At 43.9% G+C, this 19,635-nt stretch overlaps 2 protein-coding genes across 30 annotated transcripts in view; one reads left to right on the top strand and one right to left on the bottom strand.

Annotated features, from left to right (window-relative positions):
• Positions 1-8,199, top strand: part of NT5C2 (5'-nucleotidase, cytosolic II) — a 188,023-nt gene extending 179,824 nt beyond the window's left edge. For all 28 annotated transcript variants that reach the window (XM_055352861.2, XM_055352857.1, XM_031015197.3 and 25 more), the window contains 8 exons: positions 392-433; positions 1,916-2,023; positions 2,335-2,401; positions 3,067-3,237; positions 4,760-4,811; positions 5,388-5,448; positions 5,593-5,769; positions 6,472-8,199. In XM_055352861.2, coding sequence (XP_055208836.1) covers positions 392-433; positions 1,916-2,023; positions 2,335-2,401; positions 3,067-3,237; positions 4,760-4,811; positions 5,388-5,448; positions 5,593-5,769; positions 6,472-6,708 — 915 coding nt within the window. In that variant the 3' untranslated portion in view covers positions 6,709-8,199. The remainder of the gene's footprint in view (positions 1-391; positions 434-1,915; positions 2,024-2,334; positions 2,402-3,066; positions 3,238-4,759; positions 4,812-5,387; positions 5,449-5,592; positions 5,770-6,471) is intronic.
• A 3,181-nt stretch (positions 8,200-11,380) lies between these two features.
• CNNM2 (cyclin and CBS domain divalent metal cation transport mediator 2) overlaps positions 11,381-19,635 on the bottom strand; it is a 166,799-nt gene continuing 158,544 nt past the window's right edge. For both annotated transcript variants that reach the window (XM_004050029.5, XM_004050030.5), the window contains one exon: positions 11,381-19,370. In XM_004050029.5, the coding sequence (XP_004050077.2) occupies positions 19,161-19,370 (210 nt within the window). In that variant the 3' untranslated portion in view covers positions 11,381-19,160. The remainder of the gene's footprint in view (positions 19,371-19,635) is intronic.

Genomic DNA, 19,635 nt, shown 5'->3' with positions numbered 1-19,635 from the left:
AGTCTACATAAACTGTTGGTTTGTTGACTTAGTTGGTCTAGGGATGGCAGTAGCAAAGCCAAGGTGATAGGTTATTTCTGTGTGAGTCATTAGTTTTCTCTATACCCCTACCTCATATGCTCCTTTCCTCCAAATGTGTGTTCAAAAACATCTTCCAGAGGAAGTACGTATCCTCCCTGAGAATGTCAGAAGCCTTTTTTTCTTTTTGGTATATGGTAAAGCATTAATTTCTGGCTTCCACTGCCATGATTTCATAAAATTTAGAGGAAACAAGAATGTGGTGAGTCCTATGTTGAAAAAGACATGTTTTGTGAAAAGCTTGTAATTTCTTTAGGTTATATACCTTTTGCAAAAGTAGTATATGGACCTTATGTTAAATTTTTTTTTCCAGAAAATTATGACTTACCTGTTTGACTTCCCACATGGCCCCAAGGTACCGTATGTGACTCAGTAGACCATTGCTTTAATAACAGTGAATGCATTTAATCATTCTGGAATATTAAGGGGGAAAGAATTGGTCAGAACCCACCCAGAAAAGTCCTACTTTTTAAGCCTATTGTCTAATCTTCATTAACATTAGAAGTAATCCAGGAGCTAGTAGAATTTAAAATCAAATTGCTAATTTAGAGTCTGCAACTTGAATACTTAATAGACAGAAATAAAAGGGATATTCATGTGATATTTAGTAGGATGGGATCAGAATAATTTTATGCCCAAGAAGTTCTATGCAAAATTAAGTTTGTGTGGCAATGAAAGGAATTTTCAGGTTGTGGATGATATTTGATTAACAGAAACAGAAAATGTATGTGTATTCTTGACAACTTCTAGATTTTGTATTAGTTGTTGCTAAGTTTTTGCCAAGAGAGCACTCAACCTTGATATTTAGCAGAGAAGTCTTCATTTCTGCAGTACGGCTGCACTTAGGTTTAAGGAATACTCCTTGCAACTTAGTCACATACTTACAGAATTTTAGTCCTAGACTTTAGTGAATAAACATCAGCAAATCCCTGTTTTGAGAACACCTGAAATCACAGTGTGCAGTGCCCTTCAGGTTGGTCTTAAAAGGTTAATGCCAGGGTTCCATTTCAGGATAGTCATGATTTTAATGGGCATAACTCAGTATTGTGATTAGCTTACACTATGAGCCAAAAGCCGGTGTGTACCTAGAGCCATCATTCTGAGAATGTAACCAGTAAAATTTCCTAATAGTTCCATGTTAGTTTGTATACTTTAGCTCTGATGCCTGCGTCTGTCTTAATCTGTCCCTTGGGTATTGATTTGCATCTCTCCCTAGCTCTTTTGAGCTCCTTTTAGCAAATTTCAGGTGAGCACACTTTCATAAAGTGCTATAAAATAAGTTATTGTAATTTAGTAGTAGATGAAATGATTTAATGTATAGAATGTGTTATTACAGTTATTTATTATTTATATCTTGTCTGCTTCCCAAAGGATATGGCTTATAATACATAGACACAATTTTTTTTTTTTTTGAGATGGAGTCTTGCTCTGTTGCCAAGCTGGAGTGCAGTGGCACGATCTCAGCTCACTGCAACCTCCACCTCCTGGGTTCAAGCGATTCTCGAGCCTCAGCTTCCCAAGTAGCTGGGACTACAGGCGCCCGCCACCACGCCCGACTAATTTTTGTAGTTTTGGTAGAGACAGGTTTTCACCATGTTGGCCAGGATGGTCTTGATCTCCGGACCTTGTGATCCGCCCGCCTCGGCCTCCCAAAGTACTGGGATTACAGGTGTGAGCCACTGTGCCTGGCTGACACAGTACCTTTTTAAAAAATAAAATAGTGGGATCTTCTGGCTATACTTAGTATTTTTATATTCCTTGCATCTGAGTGAGATTAAATAGTAATGCCTTAAGGTAAGGAGTGATGTTTCAACTTTTGCTGTTTCTCCTTCACCAGCCTGGGAGCTCCCATCGACCATGGCAGTCCTACTTTGACTTGATCTTGGTGGATGCACGGAAACCACTCTTTTTTGGAGAAGGCACAGTACTGCGTCAGGTGGATACTGTAAGTCATGAGAATGATCTGTCTGCTAGCACACTGTCCTTAATGTTTCTCCTTTCCCCACTCTTACTCTACATAAGGAAACAGGAATTTTTTTTTTTTTTTAATTAGCCATATCTCTCTTTTGAAATTAAGAGTTTTGGTCTTAACTGAAACAGTCAAACAAACCCACTAATTGAAAAGAGTAAGTGCCATTCATTTGGCTGTCTGGCCAAGTAGCACTGGTGGTGGGGGGTGGGATGGGAGGGTTGTGGGGTGAGGGGAGGATTGTGATAGGATGATAAAGTATTACAAAATCCATATTCTTCACACAGAAAACTGGCAAGCTGAAAATTGGTACCTACACAGGGCCCCTACAGCATGGTATCGTCTACTCAGGAGGTAAGTCACAGACTTCCCTTTATTTAATGTCTTTGCTCAGACCTCACCGTGAAAGCTTTGGTAATCTCTCAGCAAAGTGCCACATGTACTGTTTAGTAGTCTAAGATGTCATCTACTGAAGGTAAATAGTTTAGTCACCTCTTAATGCAATAGGAGTCCGGGTTTGAGCAGTTGTTAGTATATCCTAATGAATCTGATTTTCACTAAAATGATCAGTTTTTTTTTTTTTTAATCCTATTGGAGGCTTTTTCTCAGTGCTTTGAATCACTTGGGGGTACTTCTCAATATGTTCTCAAGGGTTTCTCAAGGAGTTCCGTGGGTATAGGTACATAGTATGTTGGAGTTATAAACAGTTGAATAAAGCCAGCTTAATGGCAGATTTGTGATGAAATTGGCAGTGGCTCTTTTGAAGGTTATTTTCACTAAGCTGAGGATGTAGTTTTGTTGCTCTTGGATTTGGTGAGCAAGAGCTCTGGTCAGCACAGTGGAGCTGAAGGCCTTGTCTTAGAAGGCAGTAAAAAGAGAATGGTGAGTCTTTGTCTTTTTTTCCTAGTCTGTTCCTCATATAAGAATAAAATGAATCATAGTATTTAATGGTTAAATACTATTGGAATGCTGATTTTAATATAGGGACAGTTTTCTCATTGTTCACGCTGTTGTTTCAGGTTCATCTGATACGATCTGTGACCTGTTGGGAGCCAAGGGAAAAGACATTTTGTATATTGGAGATCACATTTTTGGGGACATTTTAAAATCAAAGAAACGGCAAGGGTGGCGAACTTTTTTGGTGATTCCTGAACTCGCACAGGAGCTACATGTCTGGACTGACAAGAGTTGTAAGCCATTCATAAATCTTTGGTGTAATTTATATCTAAATGACCAGCTTTGAATCAGTCATCTTTGATAAACCATTACTTTGTATTCAGGAAGTCAGAGGTGGTCAAAAGGCAGGCCTTGATATTTGGATACTTCCTTCCCATAGAATATTCAGATATTTCACAGAACTCCAGAATTTGAATAAATATGAGAGGTTATCTTGTTTAACCTTCTTGAATCTCTTCGAGGTTAAGTTTAGAATGTTGGTGTCTTGAGTTGTGTTACAGTAACACTAAGTTGTGAACTAGACCTCAACTTTTCCTCTGTGGTCCCATATTTCCCCAACCGTGCCTAGCAGTCCCAGTCTCTCTGCTAACAGCCCATATCTGTGATTCTGGGGCAGTGATGGCTCTGAATGTTAATCACCTCTGGTATTTTTTATTTACTCTTCTGAGATCTAGAGAATGAGGCCATATTGTATTCTTGAACTAAGCTACGCTGTGTATATGCAGTATACACACTGTGCTGAACTGAGTTACGGATATAGTTCTGTAAAAGTGTTTGATATACAAGTTCTCCAGCCAGCCTTGATGCGCATTACCTGCAGTGTGGTGAAGGTGACTCCGGAAACTCAGCCTGCCTGGGGTAGGAGCCCTGGCTCCATAACTTGAAATCTGCATGCCGTTAGGCAAGTTAATGAGATACCCTGTGCCTTAAGTTTCCTCAAATGTAAAAATGGGGATAATACCTACCTCCTAAAGCTGATGAAAAACGGAGGTAATATGTGTATAAAGATAGACAGACATGACAGCCTTTCTCAACCAAGGCTCCTTATCCGAAACACAGAAAATTATTATTTTACCTTTCCAGTGGAGCTGAATACAGAAAATTATTTGAGTAACACTTTTCTCAATTCTCCTAAAGAAGGTAGATAGAAGAAAATGTGTTACATACAGTAGATGAAGGAGGGCTTGTCTTGAGGAACCCAGATTGACAAAGGCTGCAACACACCGGCAGCATGCTGTAGATGCTGGCTGTTGCTGTTACTGTCTGTACTATCAGTGGGATTTTCTGGCTAGCCTTTCATTCACATTTTCAACTTTCTACCTGTGAAGTTTTAGAAATCTAGTTGATTTGGCCCTGGACCTGTGACTCAGGACAAGTCACCTGATTCTCAATCTTTCATCTGAAAATGGGACTGTTAACATTTGCTTAGCTGACTGTACCTGAGACAGCATGTAAATTCTGGTACTTTACAAGCTCAGAATGAGCGTGCAGCTGGAAGGGAAAGTTGTCATCATGGTGTTTAAGCAGGAGGAAAGGCAGTTAAAGAGAAGGTGATGGTGTTCATCTGTTGTCAGACTCCAAGCGGGTATCAGTGAGTTATCCTGAAGAGGGGAAGAGGAGGTAACTGTACACTCAGCATGTTAGTCCCAGGTTCTACTTTCCAGTCACATCTGCAACCTTTTAGTTTAGCAGCAGTTAAGAACTAGGTGCTTATTTATTTAAAATATCTTCCTTTTCCTTCCAAACCTTAACTAGCACTTTTCGAAGAACTTCAGAGCTTGGATATTTTCTTGGCTGAACTCTACAAGTAAGTTTTCTAAAAATTTCTTTCCTAAAAACTTATTCAGGAATCACTTAGGTATAAGAAATGTTCTTTCCAGGCCAGTAATCCCAGCTATTTGGGAGGCTGAGGCAGGAGAATCGCTTGAACCGGGGAAGTGGAGGTTGCAGTGAGCTGAGATTGCACCATTGCACTCCAGCCTGGGCGACAAGAGTGAAACTCCGTCTCAAAAAAAAAAAAAAAAAAAAAAGTTCTTTCCAGGCCAGGCGCAGTGGCTCATGCCTGTAATCCCAGCACTTTGGGAGGCCAAAGCAGGCGGGTCGCTTGAGGCCAGAAGTTTGAGACCAGCCTGACCAACATGGCGAATGAAACCCCATCTCTACCAGAAATACAAAAATTAGCTGAGTGTGGTGGCACATGCCTGTAATCCCAGCTAATTAGGGTGGCTGAGGCAGGAGAATCGCTTGAAGCTGGGAGGCAGAGGTTGCAGTGAGCCGCGATCACACCCCTGCAGTCCAGCCTGAGTGACAGAATGAGACTGTCTTAAAGAATAAAAAAAAGCTCTTCCCAGAGATTTTCACTGAGTTTTTCTTTTATCTTTAGGCATCTTGACAGCAGTAGCAATGAGCGTCCAGACATTAGTTCCATCCAGAGACGTATTAAGGTATCCAAATGGGATTTGGGAGAAAACTTGGGAAATAAGTTTAAATGCTTTTTTCACATTTCTGATTTATTATAGAGACTAGCATTCAACTACTGCTCAATAAATATTTGTTGAATGAGCCAAGAATCAATCTTGTTCTTTTAGAAAGTAACTCATGACATGGACATGTGCTATGGGATGATGGGAAGCCTGTTTCGCAGTGGCTCCCGGCAGACCCTTTTTGCCAGTCAAGTGATGCGTTATGCTGACCTCTATGCAGCATCTTTCATCAACCTGCTGTATTACCCATTCAGCTACCTCTTCAGGGCTGCCCATGTCTTGGTGAGTTAAAGCTGTAATGGACAGCCAAGATGTATTCTAAGCCCAGGGTCAGCAACCAGCTTTGTGAGATGGCACAGGAGATAGTTTGAACATTTCTGTCTGATGTACAGAGCCCAGGGGCAGGTTATATGGTTGCATAAAAAGGGGTCTTTGAGAAAGTAGAACCAACATTGGAAGTTAAGAGTGTAACTTTACTCTCTGAGGTCTACTCTATTAAAAGCTGTATGTGGGCCAGGCATGGTGGCTGATGCCTGTAACGCCAGAACTTTAGAGGCTGAGGTGGGAGGATTGATTGAGCCCAGGAAGTCAAGGCTGCAGTGGGCTGTGATTGCTCCACTGTACTCCAGCCTGGGTGACAGCGAGAGACCATCTCAAGAAAAAGAAAATGTGGTTTTTACATTCCTATATTCTGATCTGTTTCAGGACTATCTTGTTTTTGCTGTAAAATAGAAAGTAAACTCCCCTCTCCATCTTTTCCAGTTTCCGGCTGCAGTAGACAATATGGGCACCATTTTGAGGGGCAGGGAGAGAGGAAGACAGGCAACTATAAGTAGTTCTATGAAGATAAGTCTATATTGACTTGTCCTGTGGTCCATTATAGATGTAATTGCATGGCCACCTAACAGAGGAGAGGGGTTAGGATTTGGGAAGTAGCTACTTTGCTCTGCCTGCTTTCTGAGCCTCTAGCTTTTTTCTGTCTAGATGCCTCATGAATCAACGGTGGAGCACACACACGTAGATATCAATGAGATGGAGTCTCCTCTTGCCACCCGGAACCGCACATCAGTGGATTTCAAAGACACTGACTACAAGCGGCACCAGCTGACACGGTCAATTAGTGAGATTAAACCTCCCAACCTCTTCCCACTGGCCCCCCAGGAAATTACACACTGCCATGATGAAGATGATGATGAAGAGGAGGAGGAGGAGGAGGAATGAGGAAAACCAAAACCCCAAGCACCCATTAAACAAGTCCTGGCAGGACTCACAGGAACAAACGAGGTCCCTGTTAGGGTTCTACTCGGGGGAGGGAGGGGGCTCCATGAAAGGTACGTCTGAAAAGTTTCTGAAGATTTTATTATCATAGGTACTTGTTTTGGTTTTGTGTATCTGTACTCTTTGCAGATGGTCCAAAATTGTAATGGAGTCTGTATTAGAAGAAAATAAGGGTAAAATCAGGCTGAACTGCATGTATATGGCTCCACTGTGGCTTGTGACACTTTTTTTAAAATCATCCGTATGTCAGTGTATCTGGATACACGAGGAAAAGGAAAGAGTCTCAGAGTGGGAAGAGGTGATCTGTAATGTTACAAATTGTGCTATTGGTCCAACTTTTCCAGTGCATTACATGGTATTGTATATCAGTGGAGAAATGTATTATTTCCATGATCAAATGTAGTCTCTGTTAAGGTCAAGTTTCCTTTTACAAGCCTTTAATTCATCCTCAGTGACTCTGGCAAGGCTGCTTCTCTATCACTGGCTTTGCACAGAAGTATGCTCTACTTGCTTTAGGGCAGGATTCTATTTTGAGGGAAAAGACAGTATCCTTATTACCTTTTGTTTGTTTAATAGCACAAATGCTTATTTGTTTATCCAAAAACCTTCTTCTTATCTGTGATAAATCTATAGAAAGAATTTAGCTGCAAGTGGACAAAGGAACAAGCCCCCAGAAAAGAAAGGGAAGAACTGCCTTTTTATACTACAGAACATTCATTAGTGTGGGCTATATAGCTGTGGCTCATGCTACCCAATTCCAGATTTCTTTATCCTCTAAGAGTTGATTGCTGTATATTAAAATTGAACATCAGAGGATGGGAAGAGGGCTCTGTAAGCCAGAACCTTACTAAAGTAGAGGGCACAATCAGTGTGAATAAATTCACTTCAGAATCTCAAGTCAAGGCCAGGCATGGTGGCTCACGCCTGTAATCCCAGCACTTTGGGAGGCCGAGACAGGCGGATCACCTGAGGTCGGGAGTTCGAGACCAGCTTTACCAACATGGAGAAACCCCATCATCTCTATTAAAAATACAAAATTAGCTGGGCGTGGTGGCGCATGCCTGTAATCCCATCTACTCAGGAGGCTGAGGCAGGAGAATCACTTGAACCCAGGAGGCGGAGGTTGCAGTGAGCCAGGATTGTGCCATTGCACTCCAGCCTGGGCAATAAGAACGAAACTCCATCTCAAAAAAAATAAATAAAAATCCCAATCCCAAGTCGAAATCACTTCTTGTTTTAAACAAGAATGAACCATTACTGTGTATGTTAGGGTATTAAAACTTTCACCAGTACAGTGAAAGTTGTTTCAACATTTTAAACAGTGGTTATAGACTCTTTCTTTAACCATCGTATATTTTCTTCCGTTCTTGTCATTGGTCAATAGGGGAGGGTAGATTAGCTGCTCCAGAATTCAATAAAGTGTAATATTTCTAACGGTGACTTTGACCTATTCTGTAGTACAACTGTAATAGCTATTGGTCTTCAAGTGGGTTTAGATTTGGTGACATCAGTTTGATATTCTCTTAAAGGAAATAAATATTCAAGAACTGATTATGTTCTAACAAACAAACATGATTATATTCATGGTGTTACATAGGCCTCAAATTTTTTCACAGAAAGATTTTTGGAACAGGACTGTGAAGTGAGGCTTTTAAAAAAATTATTTTATAAGCAGAGAACACAGCCTGATAACTTAGTCAAGGATATACTGTCTGTCTCACTACTTTGGACTTATATGGCTTCAGATTAAGTCATCCAAGAAACATACATTCTAAATGGTATATATTGGGAATATATGCCCCTTTAAAAGAATCAGATCAGAAATGCAATAACAATTAGACTGTTGCCCATGTTAGGAGAATGTATGGTCATCCTAGTTACTAATTACTCTCACTCAAGATGGAGATGTTGCCCAGTTTAACATAGTCTTAAGTTTTCTTAAACCCAAATAATTTATGAGTAGCTTATTACATCTGCAGAGCTACCTTATTATAATAGTACATTTACATATTGTCTCTTTTAGAGTAAGGACCACATGATTGCTTTGCTTTAATTTACCACTTTTTGTATTGCATCCATATAAGAGTGTCTTACTAGCCAGATGATTCCATGGCAAATGATTCTCTGGGTCCAAAGATCGGAAAGTGAAAAGCACACAGCTGGAATAAGCAACAACTCCACTGCTAGTTACAGCTCTCTGTAGGACCACCAAAACGTATTCAAGAGCTCTAGGATTCCATAAGACACAGAGCAAAATGGTGCCTCTCTGTATATTATTCTTAAGAGTGTGCTGGGAAGTCAATGGTCCATGGGTAGGCAGGGCAGCTGTAACTGGGCTTTTTAAAACAAATTATGAGTTTCTCTCTGTTGCCAGTAGTTAAGGAAGCTGAACTTAAAAGGTATACTTTTTTCCTTAAAAAAAAAAAAAAAAGAAAAAAAATCCTGCGGAGTTTTACACCGTGAGAAGACCATTCTGCCACCTCTTTTGAGAATTTTTTCCCAGGCATTTTGAAAACACTATAGGCATTGTAGAACACCAGGCAACCCCTTCTTGGTTGCTAGACTGAACTCCCAACCTTACAGCATGTACTGACAGGTCCCCTAGCCTCCCCAGCAGTTGGTCAGTGGTACAGCAGACCGAGGCCCTGCTGGGTTTCCTTGGGCAGAGGAATTGCCCAGTACATTCATTCATCTCTGCAAAGATAGTCAGTGAAAACTCTGATGATGGTGTACTTCAGAAAAGTTGGTCACAGCCAAGAAAGTTTAGTGTTCTATTTAGACCTAAGATTTTTCTCTTGCCATAAGCATACCTCTGCTGAGACCTAAAATAAATAATAACGCAAACCCTTCAAGCTACCCTAAGATACTTTCAGAAGTCGTTTTTAATAGAACTACAAATCCTTAAGTCACATTAGCATTGTTAAGAAACCACTTTAAAAAGCCACATGCAGTTGCATGTCAGATTTAAAAGTATTTTGTCCATGTTTAGGTATTTCTAAATCAGATGTATTTATTTAAGAAATACTTTGTCAACAACTTTAAAGCCCAGCAATTTTTCCAAGGCTGCCTGGTCATTTTAAAATAAATACTCTGCTTATTCACCACGAATAGCCTGAGACAAACAACTACATATTTAAGTCTGTATTAGGGTAGGAACCTTACCCACATTCCATGTTATGGAAACTATTTAATCTGTCTTTGATGGTGGGAAAAATGGTAACTATGATCTAGCTATTGCCATACAGTTAACGCTCCAGTTCCTCACTGGGCTTAGTAGTTTAGGGCTCAAATACTTATGTTTCTCATGATGATCTTTAGTGGTGATCAGGGAATCCAGCTTTTCTTAAAAGTTTTTCCTCAAATAGAACAATTTCAAATGATACACAACTTTTGGGAGGCCCTGAGAGTGAAATCTCTACCGTGGAGCTACCAGAGCAACCCTGCAGACAGAAGAAAAACATGCACTACTGCTAAGGAGCAGGGATGACCACAGGCACAGGCAGCCAGAAAGCAGAAACAGGTGACTTCCAGAAACCCCCGCTGCCCCGTCACGCACCTCCCGTAACAAGAACGCAGCACGTCACACAGTTCTCGCGCTGCTAGGTATCTAGAAACAGCAGAAAGCAAGTCCTTTAAACAGGCAGCATGTTCATTTATAGAATGAGTAAAAAGCTTTTCTATTCTTTAACCTGGATTTCTCAACCATTTTTCCCTGTCCTCACACACAATGTCTTCATCCCGAGGCCACAACGGTCTGATTCATTCCAACAAAGGTATGTGATCTCAAAAATAAAATATATACAGAAGTTTCTCTGTAGAGCTTTAACACAAAAAAGTACTCCCCATTGAACACAAACATTTCATCTCAAACTTGCTGACTCTGTTTAAGGATGAGAATCTGTTTTCCAATTTAAATTTAAAACACGATGAATTTTGAATCTCGTCCCTTTGTTTCTTCACACAAAATAACTAGGTACAAATATGTCCCCAGATGTTCTGGTCTCCCATGGAGCTCTTCCCAAAGCCATGTCTGGCGAGGGGAGTAGACAAGGCCTGAGATAAACCTTCCCACACAAACTGGAGCCCAAGCAGCTGAGCACACATTTTTCCCACGAAAGGCAGCAATAGTCCTTCCACGTCTCACAAGTTCTTGAGATACTTGGAAAGAAGATTTGCCAAGCAAACCTTCCCCACACTGAAAAATGTTTATTCAGTGTCCAGTCTTTGAGAGAGTGTTCTCACCAGAGGTATCTTTGACTTGAGTGTGTGGGTATCTTTAAACAAGTAACTTTTTGGACCCACTGACCTCAAGTCAATGACTTAGTAGAACTGCAGTAGGAAAACTGGCCCAATCTAAAATTTCCTGTCATGTGTTGGCCTCCTGTTTGAACAGTGCACAGTCACTAATACCCTGACAGGAAAAGCACTTCAGAAGTCGGGCAACTAATTCTCCCTTAGAAACGTGCGTCCTCAGTCCTCAGTAATCCACTAGGGGAGATGGCATGCCAGCAGAAAGTCAGAGAAAAGGGCCCTAGAACCATCCCTTTGTCCTGGGACTGCTTGAAAATAAGAGCACAGATATGAGGCCCTTGGAGGGAAAATGACAAAACCACCATACAAAGAAAGCAAAAGAGTTTATTATCCATCTAACAGAATTCAACTTTTTGGCTTTAATAAAGAATCATCTCTTTTAAATTACCTTCAAAAAGTATAAAATAAGTTTCCAGAAGTCAACTCCAGGCTATAAAAAGGTCAGTTTTTAACCACTTTCTCTACAAGACCCTCTGATCAATATTTGTTTCCTCAGAAGTGCCGAGTTGAAAAACGGCTCTAGGGAGCACAATTTTTGTGAAATAGAAACCCCGGGAGCATCACGATAAAGCTTAGAAATGAGTGGATGTATGCGCACTCTGAGGATGCAGGGGGGAGTTTTAGGCAAATCTCATCTTGACAGCAGGAAAAATTGCCTCCATTTTCCTTGGAGCATTTCCTGATTTGAGCTAAGGGCTCATCTAGACCAAGCGAGTAAAACAGGAAAAACAAACCAAGGCAGGAGGCTGGGAGTGAATGTGCTACCGTGATTTCTTTCCCTACCTCTGCTGCCACTTTCTGCCCTGCTTCTAATGAAAGCAAGCAGGGTCCGAAGACAGCATTTCACTGGGCTAAGATACACCTCATTCTACTTTCAGGTAGTTGGGTGATACCTGGGGAGATGGGAGCGGTAGTTAGGTCAGGCAGTGTCTGAAAGCCTATTCTGTCAGCAGTTCTTCCCTGAAATGTCTCCATCCACAGAACAAGTGTAAGTAAAAGACTGCAAATGCCACGGTTAAATAAATTCAGTGGGGACTATAAATGGACCAGTCAAGAGGCTAAATTTTCAGAGCACGATCCTCTTTGGAATGTAAAATAGAGACTAAAAGTGGAGAGAAAAGGGATTCCAAAAAGATGTGGTTTAGGAATGGATCACAGAGGGTCCCTGAAGCTCCACCGTAAGTTCTTCAGGGACTGGTCTCATGTGAGTGATGAGGGTAAGAAGGAACAGAAGACAAAGTAGTGATGGAAAAGACTGTGTATCATACACACCGATTACTGGGGAATGCAGGATGTCCACTGAATCCTGAAGACCCACCTGCACACGCCTCGCCACACTCAGGCCGGATGTTTTCCACTTGAAAGCGACTATCCATGCCTGCTCCGACCTTCCTCCCAGGCTTAGTATAGCAGAGGAGGACCTATAAAGCCATCCTTGTCTTCAAGAGCCAATTGAGAGGCCTGAATGAGACCTTTGGTCTTACCTAGGAAATGCCGGCTTAGCCCAGCCGCACTGTGTGTTGTTATTAGTGACTGAGCAGCCAATGTCTGGGGCAATTTGACTGGATACTCTGAATGTTCTTATGTAGAGAGTAACTGATGGAGGACAGATTATAATCCTTGCAAAGGAGGACACCTTCCCCCTAGGATTGGCTGTACCAGGCTGTGACTTGGAGGCACAGAACTAGTACCCACTTCTCTTAAGACTTTACACTGTCCAAAGAAGATGCTCTTCTATGTTGTCATGCTGAGATCCAGTCCCAGCTTTCCCACCAGCAAAGCCAGGCAAGTGGGTAGGGCAGTTGGTTCAGCCAAGCTGAATACAATGGCATGGTTGGTGTTGCACAGATGAAAGGGAAGAGGGAACACACATCTGCTAGCAGGGTGAACAGAACATCATTTATCTAAATAGAATAGAAATAAACAAAAACCTTGTAAAACAATCACAAAATTTACAAATAAATTGGTACAAAATAAATAGGAGAGACTGTACATCTACAACATCATTTGAATTATAAAATGCATTCATTAAGACAATCAGCTCAATCCTATACATGTCATTTGTGCTTATTTAGGTTTATGTACACAGCTCTGAATACTGTGTTCAGAAAACTTCACTGCTCAAATGCATGACCTGTACACTATGATACAGTGAATAAAGGCTGAGGAGGATCAAAGTCAGACACAAAGCAGGGTCTTACTTGAGGGCCAAGGCAATGTTGGCACTGGGCCTCAAAACCAAGAAAAGTCATATTAAGAGCCCAGATGGGCAGGCAGCTTCCATTATCCAGAAAAATGGATTATGCAATCTAAGGTAAGTAGAAGAAACCATTATCACTGTGGGGCCAGGCAAGTGACCTGCCTTGGGAGGAAGGAGGCCGTGGACTCACAGCTGTACTGTACCCTACATAGGGGAAGAGAGCCTGTCACCAAGAAACCACCTTGGAAATATTTCATGGAGGTACTTGAGAGGCCCTGCCCACAAGGTAGGAGACCTGCCTCCATCCTCATCCAAAACACTGGTCATAAGGAATACAGGTGGGCCCAACTAAAGGGGCTGGGGATGCTAGGGCCAACATAAAAGCAGCAACCTGTTTATAAAAAACAACACTACCCTCTCACCCGCCTTAAAGGACAGCAGAACCCTAGGATCCATGGATGAGGAAGCTTCAAGACCTTGTCCTAGTCACAGACGAAGTACTAACAGGCATATGTACATAATAAATAATATAAAATAAAGCATATACATTTGTGGGTTTAAAGGACTCAAACAAGAAAAAATTGATAACTTCACCTTCACAGTAGACTTCAGACTTGGGGAGTAATGATCAGAAGCGAGGCTGGGGCTCTCTGGGGAATGAGAATCCTAAGACCTCATTCTTCCCAACTTTGCTCTGCTCTAGAAGTCTGAGCCTCCAACAAAAAAGGCAGGCACCCAAGCCCCACCAGGCCCATTGGATAGTTCTCTTCAGGGTGAATCTGCAGCCAAATCTGGCCCCCAAAGAACTGCATCCTAAAAGTGAATCCATGTGGATCAGATGCCGGAAGGCATCCTTCCAAGCGAGGCAAGACAACAATGCTCCCATTCTTCTCATTTGTTCACGGTCCCAATGGGCATTAAAACCTGAAAACCTTGTGTACTCAAGTCTTTCTTACAGTATGTGTTGGATCTGTGTACATATAAACCTTGGCATACAAACACCTAGAACTTTACTCTCTTGCAGCTAGAACCTTTGTTTCCATGATGCTTGAAGTTCAACCTGGTATTTCCCATCAAAAGATATTTAAAACAATTCTAGTAGAGATGATGTCAGTAGCTCTAGCATACAGAGAGAACATGCTTACTTGAGCTAAGCCAACCACAGTGGTGTGAGAAGCAAAGGTCCCCAGCCTAGGATGGTGGGAGGAAAGCTGCTCCCTACTCTATGCAGTTGCTGTGAACTGCCATCTCTTCTTCGCATCCGTAGGGTTGACCAGGGACTCTAGAATATGAATCTCCATATAGGAAAGAAGGTAGCAAAAGGGAAACGGGCAAGTAAACCGTGATCGCAGACAGAAAGCTTGCAAGTGCTAGAGGAGGAAGGCCTACTTGTCACAGCCTTGCTAAGTAACAGCAGCAAGCTATTGGTGCACCACTCACCCCTCAAACGGAGGCAAATGAACCTCAACTTAGAAGTCTCTGAACGTCTCTCTATTAACCAACTTGAACACCTAAGAAATAGGAAAAGATAAAGATTTGCAAATGACCCTGAGGTATAAAAATCCACTGAGAAGTTGCTCATTGATACATCAGAAAAATTTCTGAATCCCCAGATCACTTTCCTATTCAAACCCCTATATCCCTACTAAATTCTGGGTTAACCTACAACTCACCCAGATACCCTTGATGGACAGAAGCACCACTAGCCTAGAGCCCAGAATGGAACTACATGGCCCAGGACAAGAGCCAGTTTCCTCAGTAAGGAAGTAAGCAATGGCACCTCAGAGGCCTTCTGGACCCTAACCTACCAGCTCAGTCTTGTATTTCTCCTCAACCCTTTGCAAAGAAAAGCCCATATCTGGGCTCAAAAGCAGAGGGGAGTTTTTCCCATGCCACCAGGGAGCTTGGGTCATGCTACGTAGCGTGCAAAGCCAGCCCTCCCTGGCCTGCTCTTGCTTGGAGCCCCAGAGAACAAGGTGAGCACCTTCCTGTGCCAGCCCGGGTGAGTCATCTGCCTAGGATCACCCCTGGGGAACCACAGGGGCAACTCTGGTTGCCCAGGAGACCTCACCTTCCTGGGCCTAGGCAAGGCAAGGATGGCTACAGATCCCCGGCTGGCCTTCAGATGACAGAGGTGGTTGTGTGTTTTTACTAGGCAGGACACAGACTTGATCAGCCAGGGCCTATAGGTCTGCTCCTCAACCCGAAGAGAGAATTTGAGGGCAGAAGTTCATGGTACCTGCTTAGCTCAAATTCCTATTGCTCTATTTCCTAGGGAAAATGTATTTCTATTTGTATCTACCATTATTTTCCTAGGCTTGGAAAAGCTGGTCCTTTAGTGTACAGTGCTGACAACAGCACAGGTAAATATACTCACAGTTACTGTTCCGTATTAGTGTGAAGCTCTGCATTCAACATGTGCACTGTTCCTTGATGTCACATTAGAAGATGGTAAGATGCCCCACTCCCTCCCACTCGGGGATGCCAACCACTTCAACATGGCATTGAACTCCCTGCAGGGAGTGAGGTGAGGAGGGAGGAAAGAACAGAGTTCAATGTACCCTTTCAAGTTCAAATTATGTAAGAATCAAGATTTAAGCTAGTTGATTAGCACCCCGATATCTGTGTAAGTCTTAAGATTTTGTTTTCCTAAGAGTTTAAATGTATGATTTTGAATTTGCCTGACGCATATGGGACAAGCAGTGAAGGGAAGGAACCTCCAAACAGCAGGATAAAAGCCCTCCTCATTTACAGAGCAGGCAGAGTGTCCCAGGACTATCTGGATGCTAGGGATTTAGTTTCAGAGGAACCGTGGGGCACCAGTGGCTGCTCAGGAGCAGGTGAGGCTCTGTCCCACCCAGAGAGGCCCCGTAAAGGAGGGTGAGGCCTCCCATCAGTATCCAGAACTCAGGGGTCTGCATCTGGTCCACTCGACCCACTCCCTTCCACACTTGAAAAGGTCACAGCCGCGGGAGGGCAGTCCAGCGGAGGTGCCAAAGAGCAGCCACATCGAGACCGCAGCTATTCCACGGTCTTTCTCTGCCGGACCCCACTGGCTTTGTAGAGATGAATGGCAGAGGCCTTCCAAGCCAAAGTCATTCTCCTGCTGCCCCGAAGAAGCAACAGCCCAGTGTTTCTCCTCCAACCATCTGAGAGGTTGGTTTCCTGAGGGAAAATGGGGCCTGGAAGAGGAATCTGGTCGCTCAGACATGAGTATTGTTTGAAGGGTCCTAAGCTCTCCCCCAAAGGAGATGTTAGCCTTCATTCCTTCAGGGACCTGACAGGAATTATTTTAGATTCCCTAATGTTATAAAATAGTGTGACTAACAGAAGGTAAAGAATAACAGAAAATGAATACGAACTTGGCGGCTAAAATTTCATCCTTTGGGAGCCCCACTGATGCCACTCCTGCCGAGCTCTTTTATAGGAGAATAATTTGCAAGAAGCCATCACACCGAGCAGGTAAGACAGTATTAAGAAGTCTGCTTCTCCCTGAAGTCAGAGGCAGCAGCTGGCATCCCCTCTCCTCTCCCCAGACTCAGTTCTTTAAGATTTACAAAGGAACAGCAGAGCTCTGAAAAGGGCACCAACACACTAGCTCTGATTCCAGAGGCTCTCCCAGTAGCAAGGCATCCCCGAGAGACTGTGTGTGGAGAAGCAGACGTGAGCCCGGACAGGTTGACAGGGCAGAGTTCCTGAGGCCAGAGAAGCTGGGCTAGGCAGGCTTGGCTCCCCACAGCTCAGGGAAGGCCAGCACTGCGCAGACCCGAAGAGGGGGATAGATGCTCTCCCCCAGCATGGGCTACGCTTTGCTTTGTTGCAGGGACCCCTCATCTTTATACACTCATCACACTGGTGTTGTGCTCAGTGAGAGGCATCTTGAGAAACTGACTTTTATATCTAGATGGCTCTGTTTAAAAAAAAGGATGCTTAGAGTGGGGTCCCCTCTAAGGTCAAGCTACACGCTGGGGCTTCATCCCACAGGGGCAGGTTGCGTGCCAGTAGCAGGCCACTCAGCACCCTCGGGGGATCCCCGTGACCCTCTACACCAAGTGAGATCAGTACTTCCCCCCACTAAGGGACATGGCACCTTCTGAGGAAGACACTCCAGGACTGGCATCCCAGAGGAAATACTGAGCCGGGCATGCACAACACCCGAGGCACCAAACTGCTCACCAGGCAGCCAGCCCGGCCCGCTGCTGTCTGCTCCTCAGCCACGCTCCCTGCCCCGCACACAGCCCAGCCATGGCTGAACAGACTTCCTACCTGGAGTAGGGAGAAGAAAACTGCCGCTTAGCCAAGGCCTCCCTTTGCGCAGTGAGCCTAAACAGAAAACGCTCTCTCCTTTCCTAGTGATGGATGCGGCGGGCACTGATAATCTCGTGTGTACACTGGTCAGTATGATTTCATTTCCGTGTATGAATAGCGCCAACAACCTGCACATATCCCTCGGGCTAACAAAACACAGATAAGCTATAGTTAAGAATTCAGTCAAATACCTCCTGACATAATTTCACTACATGATGAATTTGGTATTAAAATAAGACGGAGACACACATAAAATGGCCACAACACACGTTTGGTTTCTGAATCCCTGTTTGGGGCCAAACTGACCCTGGCTGTACAGGCAGCCTCTCTGGCACAGGCCGCATCTGAGGCAGAAGGCACAGAGGCCCTCAGGCAGGGGACACAGCCACTGCCGGGCCCCATGGGCCCAGGGACAGGGGAGGAGGGACAGTTGGCTCCCTGGGAGGAGGAGCAGGGGCTGGCAATCCCCGAAGTTCCCTCCTTTAAAAACACGGGTCTAGAAACGCCTTCTCGGCACACGGTACAGAGTGCAGCCAGAAGGTCCCACTCGTTTTCTGTTAAAGTCTGTTCTAGTGGGAAGGGGAGGAGCTTGCACTCCACATCACGTGTTTACTGAAAAAGCCCTGTGGAAGATTTCCATTTGGCATCTGTGTAGCAGCATCTTGGGTTAACAAGAGCAAGGACCAGGGAGGTGGGCGACGACACTCTGTGAGCTTGGGCGCTGGGTCGGGGAGGAGGGCTGGCTGGCAGACCCCAGGCTGGAATGACAGGATGAAGTCAACTTGCCTCTTGCCAATGATAAACCATGGGTTTTAAATTCATTAACATTCATTTTGGTGATAAAAATTCCTTAGGGTGGGAGCAAAATCACATTCCCAAGCAAATGTTAAATCTTCCTGAGGGAAAGGGGTACAGTTAAACATTAAATTCTCAAAATACCACTGAGCTCAGAGAGGTGATTGCAGGTCCCTCTGAGGCAGGCTACACCCCACAGTGATGACAGACTTGGCAGGTTCTGCAGTAACACGGTCTTCTTCATTCAGCCAGCGAGATCGACGGTGATGCCCACTGGGGCACAGAGGAAGGGTGCCCCTTGCTGGGAGGGCCAAGGAAGGCTACCGGAGGGGCAAGTCCAGCCCATCAGGGTCACATCATGGGATCGCAGCAGAGTTCAGACAGAACAACTTAAAACTCTGCAAAAGACATTTTAAAAACATGATCTCTTGAAAAAATAAATCGCAACAATTTTCAACTTCATGCAAATCGAGGGCAGAGGAGCGTGAATAATGATAAAAGGGAGAGCTGAAAAAATAAACATGATTCTATTTGGGCGGAATCAGTTCATCTCCAAAATCTTGAACGCCATGCCCCGGCTGCCAACTTCACGTCTCTCGTTTCCATTCCTCCCCTCACTGTCCTCCTCCGCGGCTCCTGGGAAGGGCACAAGGTCTTTGGTCTCAGAATGTTGCAGGGTACAGCATGGCGGACAAGCTCACACCAGTGAAGTCATGGGCAGACAGGGCCGGGCCCTCGGGACTGGGCGGGTGCGGGCCTGGGCGGGTGCAGCCAGCGCGGCCTAGATGGCGCCTTCGTTGTGCAGGCTGTGGTTGGCCTTACTGTGCGTCACACAGTTCTGTTCGTTGAGCAGGTTGGCTGTCTCGTCTGGCAACCCGTCATGCAGCTCCGTAAGAGTCAATTCGATTTTAGTGTTTTCACTGTCTGAAGACTGGGGGGTTTTGTCCATCCGGGATGCCATCAAGGCATTTTGGTATTGCTGTCTTGAGATCTGGGGCCAGAAGATGGCACAGAAAACAAACCAAGATAATGCTTATTTTTAGGTTCTCTGATCGCCACACGTTCAATCCTGACAGGCCCACAGCAGCCTCTCTAGGAGAAAATCACACTTGAGCGCAGTGAGCCACTTTGTCAAGTTCAAGTTGACTTTGGTGAACAAGTCAGTTCTTACTGATGTAACCCACTTCCAAATATTGTCTCAAAATTTTAGGGACTAGAAAATAGAGACTGGTTTCCCCCAGCTAAAGCTGGCTTGT

The sequence above is a fragment of the Gorilla gorilla genome, chromosome 8 (assembly GCF_029281585.2).
Source record: "Gorilla gorilla gorilla isolate KB3781 chromosome 8, NHGRI_mGorGor1-v2.1_pri, whole genome shotgun sequence".
NCBI lineage: Eukaryota > Metazoa > Chordata > Mammalia > Primates > Hominidae > Gorilla > Gorilla gorilla.
The sequence above is the reverse complement of the archived record's forward strand: the minus strand, read 5'-3'. Positions and strand labels throughout refer to the sequence as shown.